This window comes from Priapulus caudatus, unplaced genomic scaffold, assembly GCF_000485595.1.
Source record: "Priapulus caudatus unplaced genomic scaffold, Priapulus_caudatus-5.0.1 Scaffold412, whole genome shotgun sequence".
NCBI classification, from domain to species: Eukaryota; Metazoa; Priapulida; class Priapulimorpha; order Priapulimorphida; family Priapulidae; genus Priapulus; species Priapulus caudatus.
Window position 1 is genome coordinate 191,116 of NW_014577473.1, and position 21,200 is coordinate 212,315.

At 43.6% G+C, this 21,200-nt stretch overlaps 2 protein-coding genes and 1 long non-coding RNA gene across 3 annotated transcripts in view; 2 read left to right on the plus strand and 1 right to left on the minus strand.

The window, feature by feature from the left end:
- Positions 1 to 5,896: 5,896 nt before the first annotated feature.
- On the minus strand, positions 5,897 to 6,513 carry LOC106810140. Its single transcript, XM_014813421.1, has 2 exons — positions 6,268 to 6,513; positions 5,897 to 6,069 (listed from the first exon to the last, which is right to left on the minus strand). The coding sequence occupies exons 1-2, from the start codon at positions 6,483 to 6,485 to the stop codon at positions 5,970 to 5,972; spliced, it is 318 nt and encodes a 105-aa protein (XP_014668907.1). The 5' UTR covers positions 6,486 to 6,513; the 3' UTR covers positions 5,897 to 5,969.
- A 4,812-nt stretch (positions 6,514 to 11,325) lies between these two features.
- Positions 11,326 to 12,853, plus strand: LOC106810139. Its single transcript, XM_014813420.1, has 2 exons — positions 11,326 to 11,567; positions 12,601 to 12,853. Exons 1-2 carry the CDS (start codon positions 11,387 to 11,389, stop codon positions 12,777 to 12,779), a joined length of 360 nt encoding a protein of 119 aa, XP_014668906.1. The 5' UTR covers positions 11,326 to 11,386; the 3' UTR covers positions 12,780 to 12,853.
- Positions 12,854 to 13,728: 875 nt separating this feature from the next.
- Positions 13,729 to 21,200, plus strand: part of LOC106810141 — a 19,346-nt gene continuing 11,874 nt past the window's right edge. The window contains exon 1 of the long non-coding RNA XR_001393965.1: positions 13,729 to 14,257. This is a non-coding gene — a long non-coding RNA (uncharacterized LOC106810141). The remainder of the gene's footprint in view (positions 14,258 to 21,200) is intronic.

Sequence of the window (21,200 nt, forward strand, 5' to 3'; positions counted from 1 at the left end):
GGCCGTAGGCGACTCCCTAGACTCGTTAGTGGAGTAGGCGAGGTACGGTCCGGCATATTAGATAGTACCAGGGTACGTTCCGGTATACCCCACCGTACCCAGGGTACGTTCCGGCAGTACCCCGGGGGACATAGAGCCTCTCAGTGGCAGTAACTAGTAATTTCTCACATGATTTCTTGCAATATTTCTGTTTGCAATAAGTTCCGCAAAACCACTTTGCAGACAAGGGCAACACACCGACTTTGAATCATAAACACCGAGAGAGGCTCGGTTTTTAATTGCTTTTAAAGCTTGAATAGCTTTTACAAATTCTAGCTTTGACATGCTAATAGGTGAATAGTAATAGCTTAAAGAATGCTAATACGTAAATAGTATAGGTATTTCTAATATATATCAAGCACATAGGACATGGTCTGAACAGGAAGGTTTTACTGTATGGTCATGACTCGGCGCTGCTAGTATTACCAAAACACACATACACGTTGTCTAGGAGAAATTAAGCTTGCAAATGTCATGGGTTACACAATCTATCCGTGCACCTAGGGAAGACAGAAAGCATTCTGTTTCGATGAAAAAATGGAATGAGTCGACTTACAAAGTTTCATGTGACATGCAATGGGTGAGATATTGAAAGTAAGACTGCACTGAAATACTTACGAGTAGACTTACAAGAGAGTTTTACTGCTGAAATGACAGGAAGCAAAGTTCTCAAAAACGTTAACAATACAGTGAAATGTTTTGACAGGAAAGATAAATATTCAAAGAAATGATGTAGAAAATTACTAGTTACTGCCTTTATGAATCGATGGTACACCATCTTTTGGAAATGCCGAATAATCTCAGTGGCCAATACATGACTGAGGGATTTAGATGAAGTTGCCAGATTGACCGCATCAAAACTATAGGGCTGGGGAGCTGTGAATGATTCAAGGAACAGTGGGAGTGAATGCAAACAAGACATTTATATATACTTCAATTGAAGCTTGCAACTCCCTACGACCTCACATGAGTAGGGATAGTAGGTGATTTCTTTATAAATTATGACCAATAGAATTTGTAAGGTTATTCAATAGCCCCAGTCACAAGAAACACAGATCGCTGTACAGAATTAAGAAATTGGACTCATGAGACGAGTTACCGGTTTTTTGGTGACGAAATGTTGACGGATTTTTGGGAATCCTGAACTATGGGAAGGTATAGCAGTAACCCAGCTAACAAAGTTATGTTCATTAAATGTTATGGGAATGTTTCTCTTAGGTTAGCAAAACATTATTCAGTAACGTTCTAATAACTTGTTTTAGGAAAGTTTTCCTGACATTCTGAGAACGTTTTTACAAACATTCACATAACATTGATCAACCTCCGAAAATGACATATTAACTGCAGCAACACTACGTATGCGCTGCAGTCTTACCTTAATGTCCCCAGTACGGCAGTACCATCACACACACATACACACACACACACACAAACAAGTACAAACAGTATAACTATCCCTATCACTAACCTTAACACAAATTATAAAGCGACTCGAGTCGTATATGATAGTGTCTAAACACAGATAAATTAATCTATGGTGTATAAAACCTTTGGCTTTCAATAACAAACTGAACTGAACTGTATCTGAACTGACAATCAATCCCAAACAACTAGTGTAGGCTAGCTAATTAATTAATTAATTAATTACTTAGGCTGGAGATTAATTAATAGCTAGTGAACGACATTATTTTGCGGGAAAGCGATGCATGCGCAAATGGACTACCGTACCCGTAGCCTCGAGACATTAAGATACGGCTACCGTCCCCGTAGCCACTGCGAACAAAAATACATTTGATACCTGTGCTAAAGTTTGCAACATCACAAAAACGGCAGTTAGGAGTTTCGAACCCATCCGAGGACGGTTAACGTTTTCCGAACATTCCAAGAACATAACTCTCTCACCAAGTAAAACCAATAAATGCATAACGATATGGGAATGTTCTTAGAATATTTTTGGCTAATGTAACCAAACTAGAACCTCCAGCGAATGTTACAAGAATGTTCCGTGTTTGCTGGGAAAATGGGACATTTTTGCAGCATTTCTACTCATTTCTGTGACTTAATTAGTTATATATTAGACATTTCTTAAGCAATTACCCTGGTATTTCATATCAGGTCAGTTCCCAGAAAAGGTAAGTGATGCTGTAGATGGCCGGCGGTAATTTGCTGTGTTCTACAACTGTGTCTGACTTAGGTAAGTTTGAATTGAATCAATGCACTGCATTATACCTACAGTGCATACAGGAAGTTTCAGCTAGTAGGCAATAGAATAAACAATTAATGGACGCTGCACTCTAGTAGCAGCTGGACTGTTTTGGCATTGTGGCAATGGCTAGAAATCGATGGTCACAGTATATCTTGTAACCGTGCCGTTTCATTACACAACACATCATTGCCATTAAAGTCTAAATAAAAGGGTAACTGGACGGGTATGAAACGACATAATTTGGTTCACTCGGCACTGAACTGTACTATTCCTAGCCTTTAAAAGAAGCCGAAGATCGTTTTTCTAGGTGCTTGGATATAGCGGGACGAGTTAATCATAGATGACTAGTTAGAAAAGAAGTCTGTGCGATTTTCACGGTAGTTTGCCGGTGTCATGTTTTGAACATAAACATTGTTTCAAACCAGCCATCAGATGTCCCAAGTCTCCCGGTATGACACGCTGCTCTCGGTGCCCCGGAATGAGGTCAGAAGTTCCGGTTTGTAACATTTTTCAGCCATATGAAAATTTACATCAGTAAATCAGTAAATTACTAAATTTGCCGTTCTTGTTGATGTACTTTGATTCCAGCGAACAATAAAAGGCGATGAAATGATAATTTTACATGTATACTTTATAAAAAATGGTGGTGTGCCGCGACAAACACATATCGCAGCCTGCCACAACTTTTTTCCTGTTTTTGCGCACTGCGATGTCTTATCCAATGCTGGCTCTCTTTCTTGAATTGCTGGCTCCCTTTCTTGGACTTTCCCAACTTGGGACCTCTGAGCCATTGTGAACTCAAAATAGTAAGAATACATTGTAACATAATTATTTGATATCTCCTGCTTATTATGAGCTATAATACTTATAGAAATGTAATAGTTATGATATTGTAAAAATCCTCCAAACTTCAAATGTCCTGTTTTCGTGATTTTATGGACTTTTTGCTCACGTGACTACAATGGCTAACATGAGATGTGCAGCCACATATATTACTTTGAAAGGGCAAGTGAACAAACATGTTCTAACTTATGGAAAACGTCAAGAAGATGCAACACAGTCACTTCATATTTCAGTAATCTGGTATAAATAAATAGATGAAATAGACGGTATATAGGGTAGGTAGGTATGGGTAGCATGGTTCGCACAGTTCTTGATAAGTCCTTGAATTTGAAGGTAGTCCTTGAAAAGTACTTGAATTTAGTAAATGTTGATTTTGTGCTTGAAAAGTGCTTGAATTTCATGAAAATGTCCTTGAATTTTTAGAAAGAATCCTTGCATGTAAGAAAAAGAAATTTTGTACCATCAATAATGTGCAAACCTCAATAAAAATTTCGTTAAATGAGCTTAAAAAGCTATAGGCACGATAGACAGTTAAATGATTATCACAAATTACAGTAAGTCAGTAAAAGCAGTCAGTAAATCAAGGTATGTTGTAGAAGTGACAGTGTTTAGAAGGGTTTAGTAATGTAATCCAGGTAAGTTTTAGAGGTGACATGCAGTGATTAAGAATGGGGTTATTAAATTAATCCAGGTATGTTTTGTTCTGTGTATGAATTTCAATAAAATGTCTGATAAAATGTCCTTGAATTTCCGATAAAATGTCATTGAAAAGTCCTTGGAAAAAATTTCAGTCCTGTATGAACCATGGGTAGGTAGGCACAGGTAGGGGAGGAACATTGTCTTTTGACTTCTTACATCTAACAACGTCACAGTTGTATGAACTACAATACAGTGGCATGATATATCGATGGATGCAATATGGATCGATATCAATGAAATGTTGCAACCTATATGCCCATTGCAATATGCACAAATCCACTCTGTTCTGCAGTATATATATGCTGTAACTATGACGTCATAATCGGAAACATGAGAACATCACATTGGTCTCCCAAGATGAATATGGCAAGTTCAAGCGCAAGTCACGATTCCAGGGGTTACAGCTAGACTGGTACCCACCTTGACTCTGCCAAGTATCCTTGGCTACAATGAACTCAGTTAGTGTAGCATGTCGAACTGTCGAGCAGGTAGCAGTCTAGCTTAGCCGCCGCAGCCGTGTCCACAAAAACTACGGGCAAATGCCATGAACATATAGGCTCGTTGTGCCATCTATCGCACGCCATATGTTCTAAATAAATGTCAGGGCATGAAACAGCAAAAATGGTAAATCTGTTTTCTACAGAAAAACGATGCGCGCCGAGCAGCAAACCAACAATTACGCCCATTTGTAAGAAATGTCTACTTACGTGCGTAGTGAAAAGGCTTGCGGAATCGCCAGAACGGCTCAATTGAGCAATTATCCACCAATCTTGGTATACTGTAAACCTGTGAAGATTTACTCCAATCGAATGCAGCGTATTTGACTTAGTGTGCCGCTACGCGGTGTTTTTCGCGCTTTGCGCGAGATCCGGGCTGCCAATTGTCTAGTATCCCCCAAATGATCTGGTCTCCCTTTTTTATACTAGATTTCAACATTCAAATTTTTTACACTGTAAAGTGGTAAATACGATTCCGAAGAGCAAAGAATGAAGGGATAACACTGGCAGGTAATTGACAAATGAATAACAAAGAACACTTGTAATTGGTACCAACAGGTTGTGTAACTGCGAGACTACGTAACTGCGAGAACTATGTATTATCCTCACTGAGACAATCATCACCGTTTTTGAGGGATAGCTGATAACTCAACAACCACTATCCTGATTTTCTTTACTAACGAGGATCGTATCAAGATATCGAGGGATAACAAGCATTCAAAATCAGGGGCCGGTTTCACGAAGCGTACTTAAGTATTGAATCGTGATTAAATCACTAATCATGATTAACTTCTCGTACTTAAATTAAAGTGACTGTTTCACGAAGCGTAATTAACTTTAATCATGATTAAGTTAATCACAATATTTAATTCTACTCAGGAGCATGATTAAATCCACTAATCATAATTAGTTACTAGTACTAGAACTTAGAAGTAGGTAGTACTAGTATATTAAGTACGCTGCAGATTTTACAATTGAAAATTTTACTTCAATTTTTTCCCAAGGAAATTTAAATTATCTAAGATTTGCTGTACTACTTCAATCATTATAGTTACAAATTAATTCCTTTTCATGTACCGAACTTGAAGATATTTTTGGCGTATTGGTCCGCCATATTGAATACCGTGTAATTTGTTTTAGACTGGTACTCGCTCCCACCTCGATTACTCGATTCCCATTGAGTAACTATAAGCCGAGAGGGGAGCGAGTACCAGTCTATTCATGTTGAAGTCGGCTAATTATGTGATTAGTTAAATATGTACTTAAATCGTTTCGTGAAACAGATTTTTGAGTATGATTAACTAATCATGATTACGGGAAGTTAAGTATGATTAGAGATTTAATCATACTTAAGTTAAGTACGCTTCGTGAAACCGGCCCCTGGTATCCAACACAAAATTCTACTTTCACCGGGATATCGGGATACAGCTAATTTCGATCACAGAAGTAATATAGCATGGGATTTTCGTATGACCCCGCATTGTTACAAATAGAACAGGGCAGTTATAATTACCTGTTTGCATTTGACAGACCAACACATCCCAGATTCATGAGTTTAAACAGATGGGCAACCTTGTAGATGCTGTTCCCAGATATGATGGTGCATGTTGGCAGCAGGAGGTTGAAAGCGTACATGTCTCTGATGAGTGGCTGTGAGCACCATCTTCCTCGAACAAGGGGCTGCATCAGCGCTGCACTTCCAACTGACAAGAAGCGCTGTCCACGGAAGTTTGTACGAGAACACCATCTCTTCTGTGCAAACCACATATTGTACCATATGCTTTCCTGGCAGAGCCATGGTACTAAAAAGAGCAGGATAAATTGTGGAGCAGTGATGTATTATGTGGCAAGACAATGAATATAAAATTGTAGTGTCACGGCATGAGTACGTGTGACATAAGAACACCAGAAGTTGTGGCATTTGTTTAAGCATCATTTACAGAGAAGAAGATGTTAGCCACTAAGGAAACATGTGTTGATTACCTGATGACAAATAGGACAGGTTCGATAAATGTTATTGCTTTGTCCGCATCCAACATTACGTCTGTGTCTTTGTAAACGTTTCCTTGGAACATTTGCGCCTTGCTGGTCGCAGGTGACTGTTGTTCTTCCTCTTCTTCATATAGACCTGGGCCTAGATCCATTTCCTCTTCAGCATTTGCAGTTGCATCAAATGCGAATACTTCCTCGTCAACCGTCATTTGAGACAGGATATCGCTGGGTGCAGCTTTGCAAGAACAATATAGTTGTCAAAAATAAGTTGCCAAACTAACCATATTTTTAAAGTAATGGTGTGATATTTTGGCAACGCAATACTTCTAATGCTGCCGATATTTGACTTATTGCTGATATTTTCCGATACCCAATATTCAAGTTTATATCGGCATGTATCGGACTTTTCTTTTTTTACAATGGCAAGCCCAAGAAAACTGAGAAAATATTTTTTGATAGAAATCACCACTTTACCCGACATATAACAATAATCCCCATCTGCATTCATCATAAAAAGAACTTCTCCAAAATGGACGTATAGTACATGAATATGCACACAAAGGTAGCGCAGGAGCTAGTTTGAGCAAAGATCCACGGCGTGGAGCACGGAGCTCAGTGAGCTCTAGTCTAGCTAGTGTTGTGCGCTGGGCCAGCGCTGTACTGTCGGTTATGCTATTGTAAAAGCCATGTTTTATAGCTAATCAGAGTGTCCTTATAACTTATATCATTACATGCAATGAAGTCAATAGCAAAACCCAGATGAGACGTGATACTAGAGAAGCGTTTCCGAAAGGAGGTGTTGATCCGAAGCGCTGAGCGCAGATCTTACACGCAGTTCTGCGGCAAAGAGCACGCAACCGCGGGAACGTCCTACGACGGTATGCAGCGCTGGCAGCTATGGATCCGTGCGCCGAATGCATAGGTCGGCGCACGGATCCATAGCTGCCAGCGAGCAGTCGATAATTTTAACGGGAATACAATGAAATAGCTCAGCTGCATTGAGCTGCTGTTGTTTGCAAGTTCAATGAAAATATCAATAAATGTGTCAACAGTTTCTACTTCTACACTGTGTTGTATAAGTTTGATTATGAATTGTATTTTATTATGCGTCAGCAGCTTCATGTAACGAGCGGCAGCTGCAGCGGATACATAAGCTGGGTTTTAAAATAATACATGCGGAAATAATACGCTTCTATTCATGTAAATAGAAATGTTGACCTATATACAAAGAATGAGGAGGTAATAATCACAAATATTGTCAATAGGTCAATAGCTCCTGATATTATCTGTGAATTGTGCGTGTTAAATGACATACTTATGTTACGCCATGACTTGTGGCCAGGCTAAAAAATCATTTTGTTGAGGAAACAGATTTTTGTGACTTCTGAACAATTGTTCCTAATGAACATTTTAAAGACACTGACGCACGCATTGAGCGACGCACACACACATACAAACACATACATGCACCCATACAAATGTCTGTGCCGGCCTGCGTGTGTACGTACGTGCGTCGGTGTGTGACTGCGTGCGTTGATACATGTATACGCACGTGTGTGCGTATTTGTCTGCTTCGTAGTACTACAGCTAGCTATGTGCTTGCGTGCTTGGCTGCCTGTATAAGTAGGTACAGGCGTGCGTACGTGCGTCCGTCTGTGCGTGCCTGCGTGCGGGCGTAATCATTAGAATGTGTGCGGACGCATGAGAGTATACAGCAAACTGCGATCAGAAAGCATATCCACACAAAGCAGCTAAACGTATGCACGCCTGCGCATGCCTGGACGCACGCGCATACGCACGCTCGCAGGCACGTGCACGCGGACGCTTGCATGTAGGCGTACACGCACGCCCGCACGCACCTGCACATGCACACATACATAGAAGATGCGCGCATAGTGATACGCGTGTATCTAGACGCTACACGTACACATAAAGACGTATGTATCCCGTGTACGCACACACAGGAAGGTACGCAATCGCGACGGGCACCGCATGCCGTTTTTCCCACGGTGACCATCAAGGTAACTGCGAGCAAGCGAGTTGCAAGTTTTTTTCCGCAAAGTCGCAAATCACAGAACAGCAATGAGGGCCGTGTCCCTCGACCGTAGGGGTAGACGAAGTTTTTGCTTTAGGCGGCACGCTGGCAGCATGTAATACATGCAAAAATGCTTATCCGCTTTGGCCCGCGCGCTGCGGGTGAAACAAGAAAAACGCCAACTTCAAATTATATTATGTAGTGTTCGCTGTACGTACGTACGGCGGACTTGTGTACATTTGAGGCGACGGCAGGCATTTTCTCTCGGGCTATCGCTCCCCTTATTGTTCGTACGAGACTGCTTATCGTAGCACGACAATTATACGATATACATTTAGCTACACATATATACAAGGAAATCTATTACAAAGGTTATAGGTAAGCATTGTACTACTGCAATGACGTCAATGAAACACTACAGCCCAGAGGTATTTAAAGAGATCGTAATGAAAAAGAAATGCTTGGATATGTTGAATTAAGATTCTATAGATATATACGTTAGAACAAGTAACTTTTAAAACCTATCTTGTTGAAGCGATCGACACTGTAGCACGCATTAAGCAGGTGACAATAAAACACACACGAGAGACATGGTTCAACTCGCAGATAAAGGAACTTATTCGGCAAAGGGAGGGACAGGAAACTATTACAATTCACGAGAAATAACGATGACGTTGACTTTAGGCATTTTTTAGTTACTTACAAATAAAACTCACAATGACATTAAGAGGGCAAAGGGCTATTTTTCTACAGAAAAGATTGAAAGGAACAACAACAATAATCGTAACAAACTATGGCACCCTCGAAAAAGTATGGCTATGAAGCCTGCCCCCCCCCCACTCCGAGGTTGGAAAGACCGCATGCGCGTTCCCAAAATCTCCGGTAAACGAGTATTTTTCGTGCGACAAAATCCGGCCCAAGAATTGTAAAAAAAAGGGGTGTATTTGACTTTTCACCCGGAGATTTCTTTAAAAATGGTGTGTTTTTCCTCTCTCTCTTTCATCTTGAATATCATAGAAAATCAAATTCCTGAAATTCCTGCTAGTTTTGAAAGCTGATTCAGGATTATTTCATTTTGAAAAATAAAAATATTGCTCCCTAGTTCCCCTCGATCACTGAACTCTACACTACGTAGTGCAGACTGGTACCCGGTTGACAGTTCCACACGCTACACTAACGTCACTATGTCAGTGAAGCGAAGGATACGTACCGGAGTGAAGGTGGCGAACGGGTACCAGTCTATACGTAGTGTTCCGGATTTAAGGGGTTCTCCAAGGCAGGAAAAACCCGCAAAAAGCCCGCGAAAGGGGGGTTCAGAAATTTTGGCAGTCCTGAGATAGGGGGTGCTTTCAAATGTAGGGAACGAGCATATGCGTACCCTAAATAACACTGAGTGGGGGGTCCGGGCTATGACGTTAAACAATAAAGCAAAGAATAACTGTGGTGAGGTAGCTTTAAAATTTTAAAAATTAGGGGTACTAGGAAATAATTTGAAAGTTTGCCCTGTAAGCAAAGAAGAGGTCTTAACTCTACTTCCTAACCTAGCTATTGTTAGCAGTAATAGGTATGAAAACTATATCATCAGTTAGCTATATTTACAAGAATGGTAGCATAATTGTCCTTTTATTTTAAGTTTATTCGTTATTGTTGGCATGGAAACAGATGGCAAAATCTGTTAATTAATTATATCGCAAAGTTATGTCACAAAGTTAATTATAATTATTAATATTATCGTTGAACTCAACAAATAATGTTATATTATATATTCATGATGGGTATTTACTACTTTGTTATTGCACTACTTATAATAATGTAGACTTTCATTTATAATAATTGAAGTTATAATAACTGACTTTCATCGATGAACATCCGAACACCGACCAAGTATTGTGCTTGAATATGAATTTCATTTCAGTTGCAGTTTGCTGTCTAATTTGAAATATTTCCTACTAATCTATTATATACTAGTATAATATGATTTCTCTAACTATGACTGTACTAATTAAAGTGCGTGTAAATAAAAGTTGAGTTGCTCAGTTTACTTTCAAATTTCATACATTACTATCTTAGTAGTTTCTAAGATAGATTATCTGTTTATAATGGATTATAGAACAAGTAAATAGTATAACTATAGCTGTCATAATAAGGTTTGTGATGCTATAGCAATGAATACTGGTTATAATTTGCTGTGTTCTACAACTCTGTCGGACTAAGGTAAGTTAGCATTGAATGAATGCACTGCATTAGCTACAGTACATACAGGAAGTTTCAGCTAGTAGACAATAGAATAAACAATGTACGCTGCACTCGAGAAGCAGCTCCACTGTTTTGGCATTTTACCAATGGCTAGAAATCGGTGGTGGCAGTATATTTTGTAACCGTGCCGTTTCATGACACAAGACATCATTGTCATTCAAGTCTAAATAAAAGGGTAACTGCACGGGTATTAAACGACATAATTTGGTTCACTCGGCACTTAACTCTACTATTTCTAGCCTATAGAAGAAGCCGAACATTGTTTTTCTAGGTGCTTCCTATGCATTCGGCGCACGGATCCATAGCTGCCAGCGCTGCATACCGTCGTAGGACGTTCCCGCGGTCGCGTGCGCCTTGCCGCAGAACTGCGTGCAAGATCTGCGCTCAGCGCTTCGGATCAACACCTCCTTTCGGCAACACTTCTCTAGTATCCCGTCTCATCTGGATTTAAAATACTTGGTATCCCAGATGGATACCATAATAACAATCTAATTTCAACCCCTATACTTACGCCATGTGTTGATTTTGCTCAGTCAGATTATAATTTATTCAGAAAAAAGGAACTTCACATTACAGTATATGACGTGCAATGTCCTGTGGTAATATGTATGCGTACATGTGTAGCTACAGGCATTCATATACATACATATCTTGCCTGTTTCCAGAGTGCAGAGGATGCATGTGCATCCGGCTGTGCGTGAGTTCTGGGAGAGTATGCAAACAGACATGCTACGCTCATATGGCACCAACCCTGTTGTCCTCGCAGGGGATGGGAGGAATGACTTCCCACGGCACTGCGCAAAATTCCTCACATACTCAATGGCATGTGCGGACTCACATGCCATCCTGGACGTAGAAATTGTGGATGTGAGGGAGGCAGATCTGCGAAGCCCTAACATGGAAATCATTGGAATGAAAAGGGCGTTAGATTTCCTGAAGGAGAAGCTACGCATAAGTGAGGTCGTCACGGATCACCACCCGCAGATAACGGCTTATTTGCGTAAGTCCCTTTCGTTGGCATGAAAACCGATTGTAAAGTTATTTAAAAAATGCAATCATTGCCGCCTACATATAGTACATTGTTTTGTCTTTATAGCACACAGACCTAATACATTTCTGATAGTAAATAAGAAATTATGTAGAGGTGCGCGATATTACCGGTATTATCAGGATAGCGCTGTAGGTGGCCTGTACCGGTATTTTTAGCTATTTTTAGAACAAATAGATTGAATTAATTCACTTTCATTCTTTCCCTGCACAGCCTTTAGAAATGATCTATGTCGGCTTCTGGGGTCATTTCCAGTACTCAACAGTTCGTTATTGTTAATTTCAATATCAAAACGTGATATCTTTCAGCGTAAACCAATAATACTATTGTAGCCCTGCTATCTGATCGGCGATCTACTCTAACTCGTCGGCGGTCAGTGATCGTAGACAGTGATGTACAATACGGACAGGTTTTATTCAACACATAGGTCGCGACATACACCCGCACGTCTATACGCGTTCGCCACACCCAGACCTCTCCCCCGATCCTTCTCTCCCCTTTTCTCCGCATCTACTTATGCCATGCTGTCACGGCTTGGCGGAAACAATACAGGCTGGCCAGGCTAGCGTGCTTTATTGCTTTGTATAATTGCACCGCCTTGGTAAACGTGTTCGGCCATGTGACGATGAGTCATCAGCTGTTGCAACCCCTGTACTGCGTTGCATCATCTATCCTATGGCGCAGTAACCTATTTCTCGTCGCCACACTATACTTTTGTAATGTAGATTGTACCTAAAGAATTTTGCAGTACCAAACAGTAGTTTCCTCTGTCTCTTTATCGTTTCTTATGTTTAAATTATTTCATTCATTTATTTCATTATGTTTTATTTATTTCATTTTTTCGCTCTCAATTGTTTTGGCTCCTGCTGAAATGTCGCAATTCCTGCAAATAACGACATTTAAACTTAATCTCGATATGTATATTGCATTTGTTGATACGTTATCAAAGGGTATGAATTTAACAAATCCATTGCTGTTTTTCCAGGACGTAGTGAGCCACAGATCACGCACCAACTGGATGTCTGGCATGCATCGAAGAACCTGGCCAAAAAGATAACAGCTGTTGGTATCAATTGCACATATTCTTTCTACTCAATCATCCAGCTAGCTTTGCAGCTAGGTTGGTTATTGCATTTCTTCGGGTTAAACTGCATCTCATATTGAAAGTCGATGTCTGATTTGGTTCTGAGCTTTGCTGAGAGACAACCGTAAATATTCTTTGCCGTTCTGTGCATGTACAATTGAGTATTCAAACAAAAGCTTATTTGATGATGTGACGGGCGCATGGAAGGGTGTCCGTGTAATACCGTAAAAGTACATAGTAACGAGCAGTTGTCGCCAACTACATGTATCCCCCGTGATCTAGTATGAATGGAATATCTCTGTAAGGACGTAGAAGGCAGGTAAAGTTAAATAAGTCACAAAGACAAAGGCTTGTTAGACAACTGGTCTGCCTCAGATGTGCAAGTATATGTAATACACACAGGGTATGGATGCAATGTGCGTTATGGTAAACCAAAGACGCCAATCGTTTTTGGTGTGGGCGGAGTCATCGTTGCCATGGTAAGAACATTTTTGTAGAAATATTGTAGAACCTGTAACTTGTGCTGTTTTTACCCGATTGTCATAGAATTTGGCACACAGGGCCGATAAAACATGTCCTATATATATATATATATTTCATGACAATCATAAATTTTAATATAAATGTTAATATAAATTTTAATACAAATATAAATTTCATGACAATCGGGTAAAAACTACAGGTTCTAGAATGTTTCGGGAAAAAATGTTGTTACCATGGCAACGATGACTCCGCCCACACCAAAAACGTTTGGTGTCTTCACTTTACGATAACGCACCTTCATGCGAAATTTGAAGATGATCGGAGAAGAACTGCAGCCGGTAGAGCGTTCACAAGGAAATCTCTGCCGCGGCGGCGGCGGCGCGACGATGCCAAACCCATAGTATCCCCACGAACTTCGTTCGGGGATACAATAAATACACACTAATAAGCTATTGTTCTAGTTTAGGGTACAGTCCCAGCTGTGTAAAGCATGACCCTGGACTAATGAGTAGTGAGGCAACCAATTATAGGTTGGTCGCGTGTAGCAGGTGCCGAAAAACAATAGATAGGCGTATCCCCAGTTTGGGTATAAAATCTGTGGTTTGGAGAGAGAGAGACAGACAGTCCGAGATACAGACAGAGATAGACAGAGTAAGATACAGAGATATTGCACATTTGCATACTAACGGACGACCCAGCATTAGCCTAGTAAGTTATGACGTGTCTCGCGTAAACCTAGTGTATGCGCATACCTTGTTATGGAATTATACATAGTATATATAAAGAGAATCACTGAATACGTATACCAGTGTTGTTGTGTTCTTTATAATATTATTCCAATAGACGTTAGCACAGGGTGTTCTATATACACTCACGCGTAACCACTTATACGATCACGGTAAGCGAGCAGCTTCCCTACACCAGCTCTATGTTCCAACATCCTTATTTTGTCCTTATTGTGGTAGGCTTAGACAACAATATGTTACAGACGGAATTTTTTCATTTTCTCACTAATCTTTACAATTTCTGTACTTCGTTGTTTGTTTAGTCATTACATTTTTAAGAAATAACACTCGTTGGGGTGTAACGCAGTGTTTTACCTTACGGTATAGTTGTATATTGTAATGTCGTACTCGTAGCCAAAAGACATAGACAAACAGCAGTCAAAAAATATATACCAAGACTGAAAGTTTAATTTCGATACTGATCCATTACAATGGTATGAAGCACAAGCGGTCGTGTCCGGTATTGAGGGAGCATTCCTCGAATCCGCTTGTGCAGCGGCTTTTATAGGTGCTACCACGCGCGGCGTACGCGCCGCGCGCGCTAACCACTGCGTCCGACTCATCTGCGTTCACCTGGCTTCACCACCTTCGCTCTGGACGGTGGCAGCTCCTAACGGGAAAGACCCGCTATTCTGTAGCACCACCGTCCAGGAGGTGGCGCCGTCTATTCGTGCAGACGCATCACGGGCGCTCAATATGGCCGCCACCTCGAGCGTTGATAGCTTTTCACGCTGCATTTAGCGCATCTAATCTGGCTAATCCCACCACCCGGTGACACTCCACGGTCGAGCGGTTCTAAAGTCGCATCGCGTTAGCCGCAGGGCATCACCGGGTCTCGCCTCCATGCCAGGGCTGCTGCCACTAATCACGACACGTACGCGCCGCTAATTGGGAGGGTGGAGTTAATCCCCAACCAGCCGGCGTGGGTGCCGTGACAGCGGCACTGCAGCGGCATGTCGCGGCGACGGCGGGCCGCCATCTTGACTGCTCAGCTCGCTCAGCTCGCAGGCCGTATTGATCGCCTGTGGTTGCTAGGGGCAACGCCGTAGAATCAATGCCTCCGTCGACCGCCTGTAGCGACGCGGCAAGCCCGGGTAGGGGTAGGGGTTGCGCGGCCTTGCCATGCCGTTGATGCGAGCCTGCGGCGGGGCGGGGAGTGCGCTTTCTCCCGTCCTTGCGGCGCAGACTTCGCATACGCAGGCGGCGCTGGCGCCTGTGGTGCAGACGTCGCATCTGCAGGCGGCGCTGGCGCCTGCGGCGTATATGCTGGCTGCCGTGGCGCAGACGGCGCAGGCGCAGGCGGAAGTGCTGAGGGCGCATATGGCACAGGCGCAGTCAGCGTAGGCGCAGGCGGTGTTGGCGCCCATCTGCAGCGGCGGCGACGGCGCTGATGGTTGCGGTCCACTGGGCTGTTGCCCGTCTTGGCCGTTGTTAGAGGGGTCCTGACAATGTTTAAGTGGCATGATAATACGTGGCCCAGTATCATAGCCGAAACAGTATATAAACTGACTGCACGGTTAGTGCCATAGCAGCGCTGGAGAAATTATAGAACGCGGTCGCGTATAAGCCGCGGAATAATCAGAGTTACAACCAGGCCGCTTTAAACAGCGTCTGACAAATATATGCGGTTAAATGAAGCGCGCGTTACTTATAGTTCGCTTTATGAACATGCTAATACGATTATCCTTAGTAACTAACAAGACTAGTGCTAGCGGTGCACTCGCTGCACGGGGCAGTAAAACTATCCTTAAGCCGGTATTAATTAAATAATGGGCCACTCATAAAGTGCTAGGGGGGAAAATGGAATGGCGATGCATATCGCTAATCTAATCACCCTAGCTTAATATCCGAGAGGAAGCTAAACAACGCGAGGTGGTGGTTTTGGACAGGGGACTGGTGTGGGCATAGAACGGCGCTCTGGGCGGGGCGGTAGAGAGATATGCCGGTGCAGTATAGGGGTGAGTATGGAATCCTTAGGGGTTGGGGAATTGGGGGTGGTGTCGGAGAGTATTTGTGTGATATTTGCGTTAGGCGGGGATCGTACCATTACGGAGGTGGGTGGTGGGGTATTGGCAAGGAGGGACGGGCCTGGGAAGCCGTGGTCATTGGACTGAAAGGTGGGTGTTATAGGGTCGAAGGAACCCATTCGTAGTTGAGGCTCAAGAATTGTTAGTGGCAAGCCGGAAAATAGCGAACGAGGTCGAGTTCTGGTCGTGGTTGGGGTGGGTGGGTAGCTTTCTATTCGTGTACGTCTGAGAGGAGGTGGGGAAAGGTCGGTTGGACTGGGTTGGGGCTGGCGCTCAGGGCTGTGAGGGCGGCGGCAGCGACAACAATAGCAATATGTGGCGATGACTATAACGGTAAGCAACAGTGATGTGAGAGTGATGTACATTACTGAATGATGCGTGGCACCCGCGATAACTAGGCTGCCTACCTCGGCATATGCTGAGTCGGTTGATGGCAGGCGCTTACTGTGCTTGACAGCAGTAACTAAATTAGCGTACGCGACATCAAGGTCAGTATGTGCATATGAACTAGGAGGTACTACTTCTGGTGGGATTAGGTCTTCCGAGTCAGCGGTGGACAGAGGTTTCGCATCATACATGTCGGACCATATGGTAGGGACTGTACGGTAAAACAGGCGGTCGAGTGGGGGTAGTTCGATGTGAACAACGACAGTAGTTTCGTGGTGGAAGTATAATGGCAGGGTAAAATGCTTGGATTCGGCTTTACATCCAGAATGGAGTGCGACTGTCTGTTGTTGTTGAACGAGAAATTCTTTAGTGGTTACTTGGGCCGTGGGGTGTGACTGGCACGAGATGGCCAAACGTAATGGATGAGGTGTAGAGATTAGCCAGCTACCGTCAACGAGGTAGGTGGCGCGCGGCGTTGGCCGTGCATAAAACGTAACGCGCCTCGTACATAATGTTGAAATAAGAGTGGTATCGTTTAGGAATAGCGCGACAGGGCACGTGATTGCTGTGGACATCGGGTAAATGGGAGATCTGACATTGCAGACTTGTTGATGCTTGCGTAAACATGAACGCACGGCAAACTCGTCGGGTTGTACGTAATAAGTATGGCCGAGTGAAACACCAATGGAATTTTGAGAAATTTGAAAATATGCTGCTGCAGTGGAGTTTCCGAGAAATACTGGCGGTGTCAAAATTTGTCGACAGTCCATGTCCACATCGAGTCCCATGTCCACAGTGACCACTATAGCCTCTATAAGGTTGTAGTAATAAAGCAAGTCAGCATGGGGGCTGTGTGGCATAGCAAATGTAGGGGGCAACGAGCTTTCGATAGTAAGTAATACTTGACGCAACTGATGGGGGGGGGTAAAAGTGTAGAGGGCAAACGGCCCGTTAACAAAACGGAGACGGCGTGTACCGTAGTGTCAAGTATGGTTTGAACATTATCAAATGCTACAGTCAAACTAGAAAGGGATAACTGGAGGTGTGTAATCACAATTAACTCCCGTGCCACCGATGCCTGGAAGGCCGTTACTTTAAACATTAGTGTGCGCACACTTGAGGTTAAGTCACGGGCATGGGAAATAACATGCGACAGCACCTCCGTATTCATCTCTGTTTGAATGCGAGTGTAATCTATGACGGTTAGGGATTCGTCGATTACTGTCAGAATTCGTTCTTGTGTCGTACCCAATGCGGACAACTGGCGTTGCAGTTGCTCAATGTCATTGTCAGTAGCTGTACCAAATAAAAATTTGGCGATTTTACCAAGACCACTAACTATATCGCGTTTCTCTCTTGAATTATGCAATGAGTGCAAGTCTGTCAAACGGAGATTAAGTGATTTTAGACGTTGGCAGAACCACGCCATGTGGGCTTGCATGAGGGATCTGATGTCACGGTTTACAGCCGCGAAGTATTGATCGTCGGGGGAGGGGGATGGGGAGTGCAGTGCTGCTGCTGGCTGTTGTCTATACATCTTGCACACATCTTTGTGCAACGAACGTAGATAAGTGTTGATCGAAGTGAAGTTGAGAGTGAAACCTATGCCCCAGGTGCTCTGTGTGCCCGAGATGTGACCTCTCGGGATAAAGATTACTCCCATCGTGGGTCTTCAGACTTCAGTAGCTTGCGAGGTGGATAGGATCGCCGAGGCAACTATGAGCAGGGCGATGAACATCGTCCTGAAACAGAGGAGTGGCCCATAAAATTAAGGTTGTGTATTCCGCACTTTAGCTCAATCGGCTACTTTGTGCGAGTGGCAACAAATCTTCTGCATCCCAGCTATCAGTGCTTGGCGTGCTAGCCACACTGGCTGGATGCGTGTCGTCGTGGGGGGGGCGACGAAAGAGGCCCAGTATCAACCAGCGTTGCGTGATGCATTGGTCGTCGGGGTGGGCTGTCTCGACCCGTAAGCACGATTCTCGGTTCATCCCATGCCGAGAATGGGTACGCGGGTCGAAGGTTACTCACGTGTACATCGCGAGTACATGTCTGGTCTTGCGCCTTAATGCGAAGTCGCAGTGGAGAGAGTTTCTCGACCACGGTATAATAAGGCTGTCAATTTGAGGCGAATTTCGGCGTCTGATTAGCTGACAATGTGGGATTATAAAAGTAAACGGGGTCCCCAATGTCAAAGGACTGGACCTTTGCAGTCTGTTATAGAGGCGTTTATTACGCGCTCGTGCCACTTTAGTGTTTTGTTGCATCACAACAAATGCCCGGTGCAAGCGTTCAGGAGCGTGTGTTACTGGATCGTCAGCGTATGACAATCGTCGGGGCCGCAGTAGCGTGTCAAGTGGTAGCACTGCGTCTCTACCGTACGTCAGGAAGAAGGGGGTGAATTCTGATGATTCATTGACGGCTGTACGATATGCGAATAAGACCGAGTTGATCTTTGTATCCCAATCTGTATGATCCTAATTAATGTAGCACGCGATCATTTTGGCAAGCGTGTGATGAAAGCGTTCGCATTGTCCGTTGGACTCAGGGTGATAAGGAGAGACTTTAATGTGGGTGATCCCAAGCACCTGTGGTCAGTCGTGTGATAAGCTCGTTAATGAATTCGCCTCCATTATTGGTTAAGATGGACCGAGGGCATGAGTGACGAGGAATGAAATCGTCAACAATGATGCGTGCGACGGTAGCAGCGCTCTTATCTGGAATTGGGTATACTTCAGGCCATGAGGTGTAAAGGTCCAAAAATGTGAGCATGTAACTATTACCTGAGTTTGTGCAGGGGTGTGGACCCGTAACATCAATGGCGACCACATCTCCTGAGTGTCTAGGTGTCGGTGCATGATGTAGGGGGGCACGAGCTTGTTGTAGTTTTTGACAATTACCCTCGACGCATGATTTGATGTAGTGGTAAGCGTCGGCGAACATGCGGGGCCAGAAGTATTGCTGTGAGAGTTTGCTATAGACTTTCTTGAAACCCAGGTGGCCTCCATTCGCATGATCGTGGAACAAGGGAAGCACAGCGGGTACGAGAATACGGGAGATGACCAATTGTGGTGCAGCTTCAGCATCCTGCGCACGTGATGGCACATGAAAGAGCAAGTTGTCAACCAAAAGATAGCTTTCAACGAGCTTAGCCTCACGTATTGAAGTTTCGTTAGGGTTGGAGAGTGTGCATATGATGTTTGCAAGAAGCGGATCAGCCAGCTGCAAGGCAGCAAGCTCGGTGTCAGTAGCGGTGATGGTGGAAGGGCGTGTCGGGTTAGGGTCGGGTAGCGCGTCAAGGTGAGGAGGGTTGTGAGGGGGCGTAATGGGGCCTACCCGTCGTGCGGGTTGTGAGGCCACACCGGTAGGCGAAGGCGGTACCACTTGGTAAATGGGTCGTGAGGCCATACCGTTGTGCAATCATGATGTGGTGGGCATGATTGATGAGTGATGGGGTGTCGTCGGCGTAGACGACTCGGGAGGCAAACGAGAAAGCACATCCGCTTGGACGTTCGACTTGCCCGTGGTGTACTCTAGGCGGCATGAAGGAAAGCCAGAGACGTACAGGGCCCACCGCTGGCGTTTGGCATTGCGCAGTGCCTTTGCTTCCAGTAAATACTTAAGTGGTTTATGATCACTAAGTATGACCAAATTTGCACCGATGAGGAGGTGCCGGAATTTCTGTAATGCGTGTACCAATGCAAAACATTCCCTCTCTATTGTAGGCCAGCGTTGTTCTGTATCCGTCAGCTGTCTGCTGAGATAAAACACTGGGTGCTCTTGCTCTTGCTTGTCTATCTGCGTGAGAACTGCTCCGACGGCGTAGCCGGATGCGTCGCAATAGAGGCGGAACGGTCGACTTCCATCAGTCAATGCCAAAATGGGAGCGTCTGTGAGACACTTACGAAGAGACTGAAACGCAGTCTGTGCCTCGTCTGACCGCACAAAGGGTGTGTTCTTGTGGGTGAGTAGGTTCAACGGATGGGCAATATCGGCATAGCCCTTGATAAACTTACGATAGTAATTGGTGAATCCTAAAAACAGCTGTGGGCGTGTTTGGGGGGCCAAATTTTGCACTGCAGAGATCTTCTCTGGGTTGGGTCTGACGCAACCTGGGGTTATGACGTGACCCAGGTAATGGGGTTAGCCGCTAGCTTTGTCAGGAAGTGGCGCAGCGGGAGTTAGAGGTGTTACAACGATTGCGTAATCAACCGGTCAGTTTGAAAGATACAGGAATCACGAATAGCCGATTGTATCGTCATAGCGATATAACCAAGTTAAAATGCCTTCGTAAAGTCTGCAGCGATCACTTCAGAGAGGCTGACTATACTAGCACACTTTAAAGTAAGTGTAATATCGAAAATAGCTTATAAACATTAGTTATTAGCTCATTTTGACTTTGAGGGTTTCAGTAGTTTTCTTGCGTATTACATGCAGTCTAGATTATAAAAACAACTGTTAGTGTTATCATTGACAGCATTTATCGCTACAGAGCAGTATAATTATAATAGGGCAATGCCAGTGGCAACGTTCAGCTTTATTGGTAAATATTCGAGGCCAGGTGTCTCTAGTACGAGGTACCAGTACCTGGTACCAGGTACTTGGCTATATTAATCACCGGCATTCATTCTACATGTTTTATTATTGTTATATTGAGATTAGCTCTCGAGTGCTATAGCCCTACGTTGCCACCACGCATTTTTTTAACAATATATTTTTATTAACGTTTGCCACAAATATGTCTTATTTTTAGACGAAAGAAAGAGACTCAATGTTGACGCTGTAATGTGCATGTAAACACGCCGTCAATGCTCAAAGG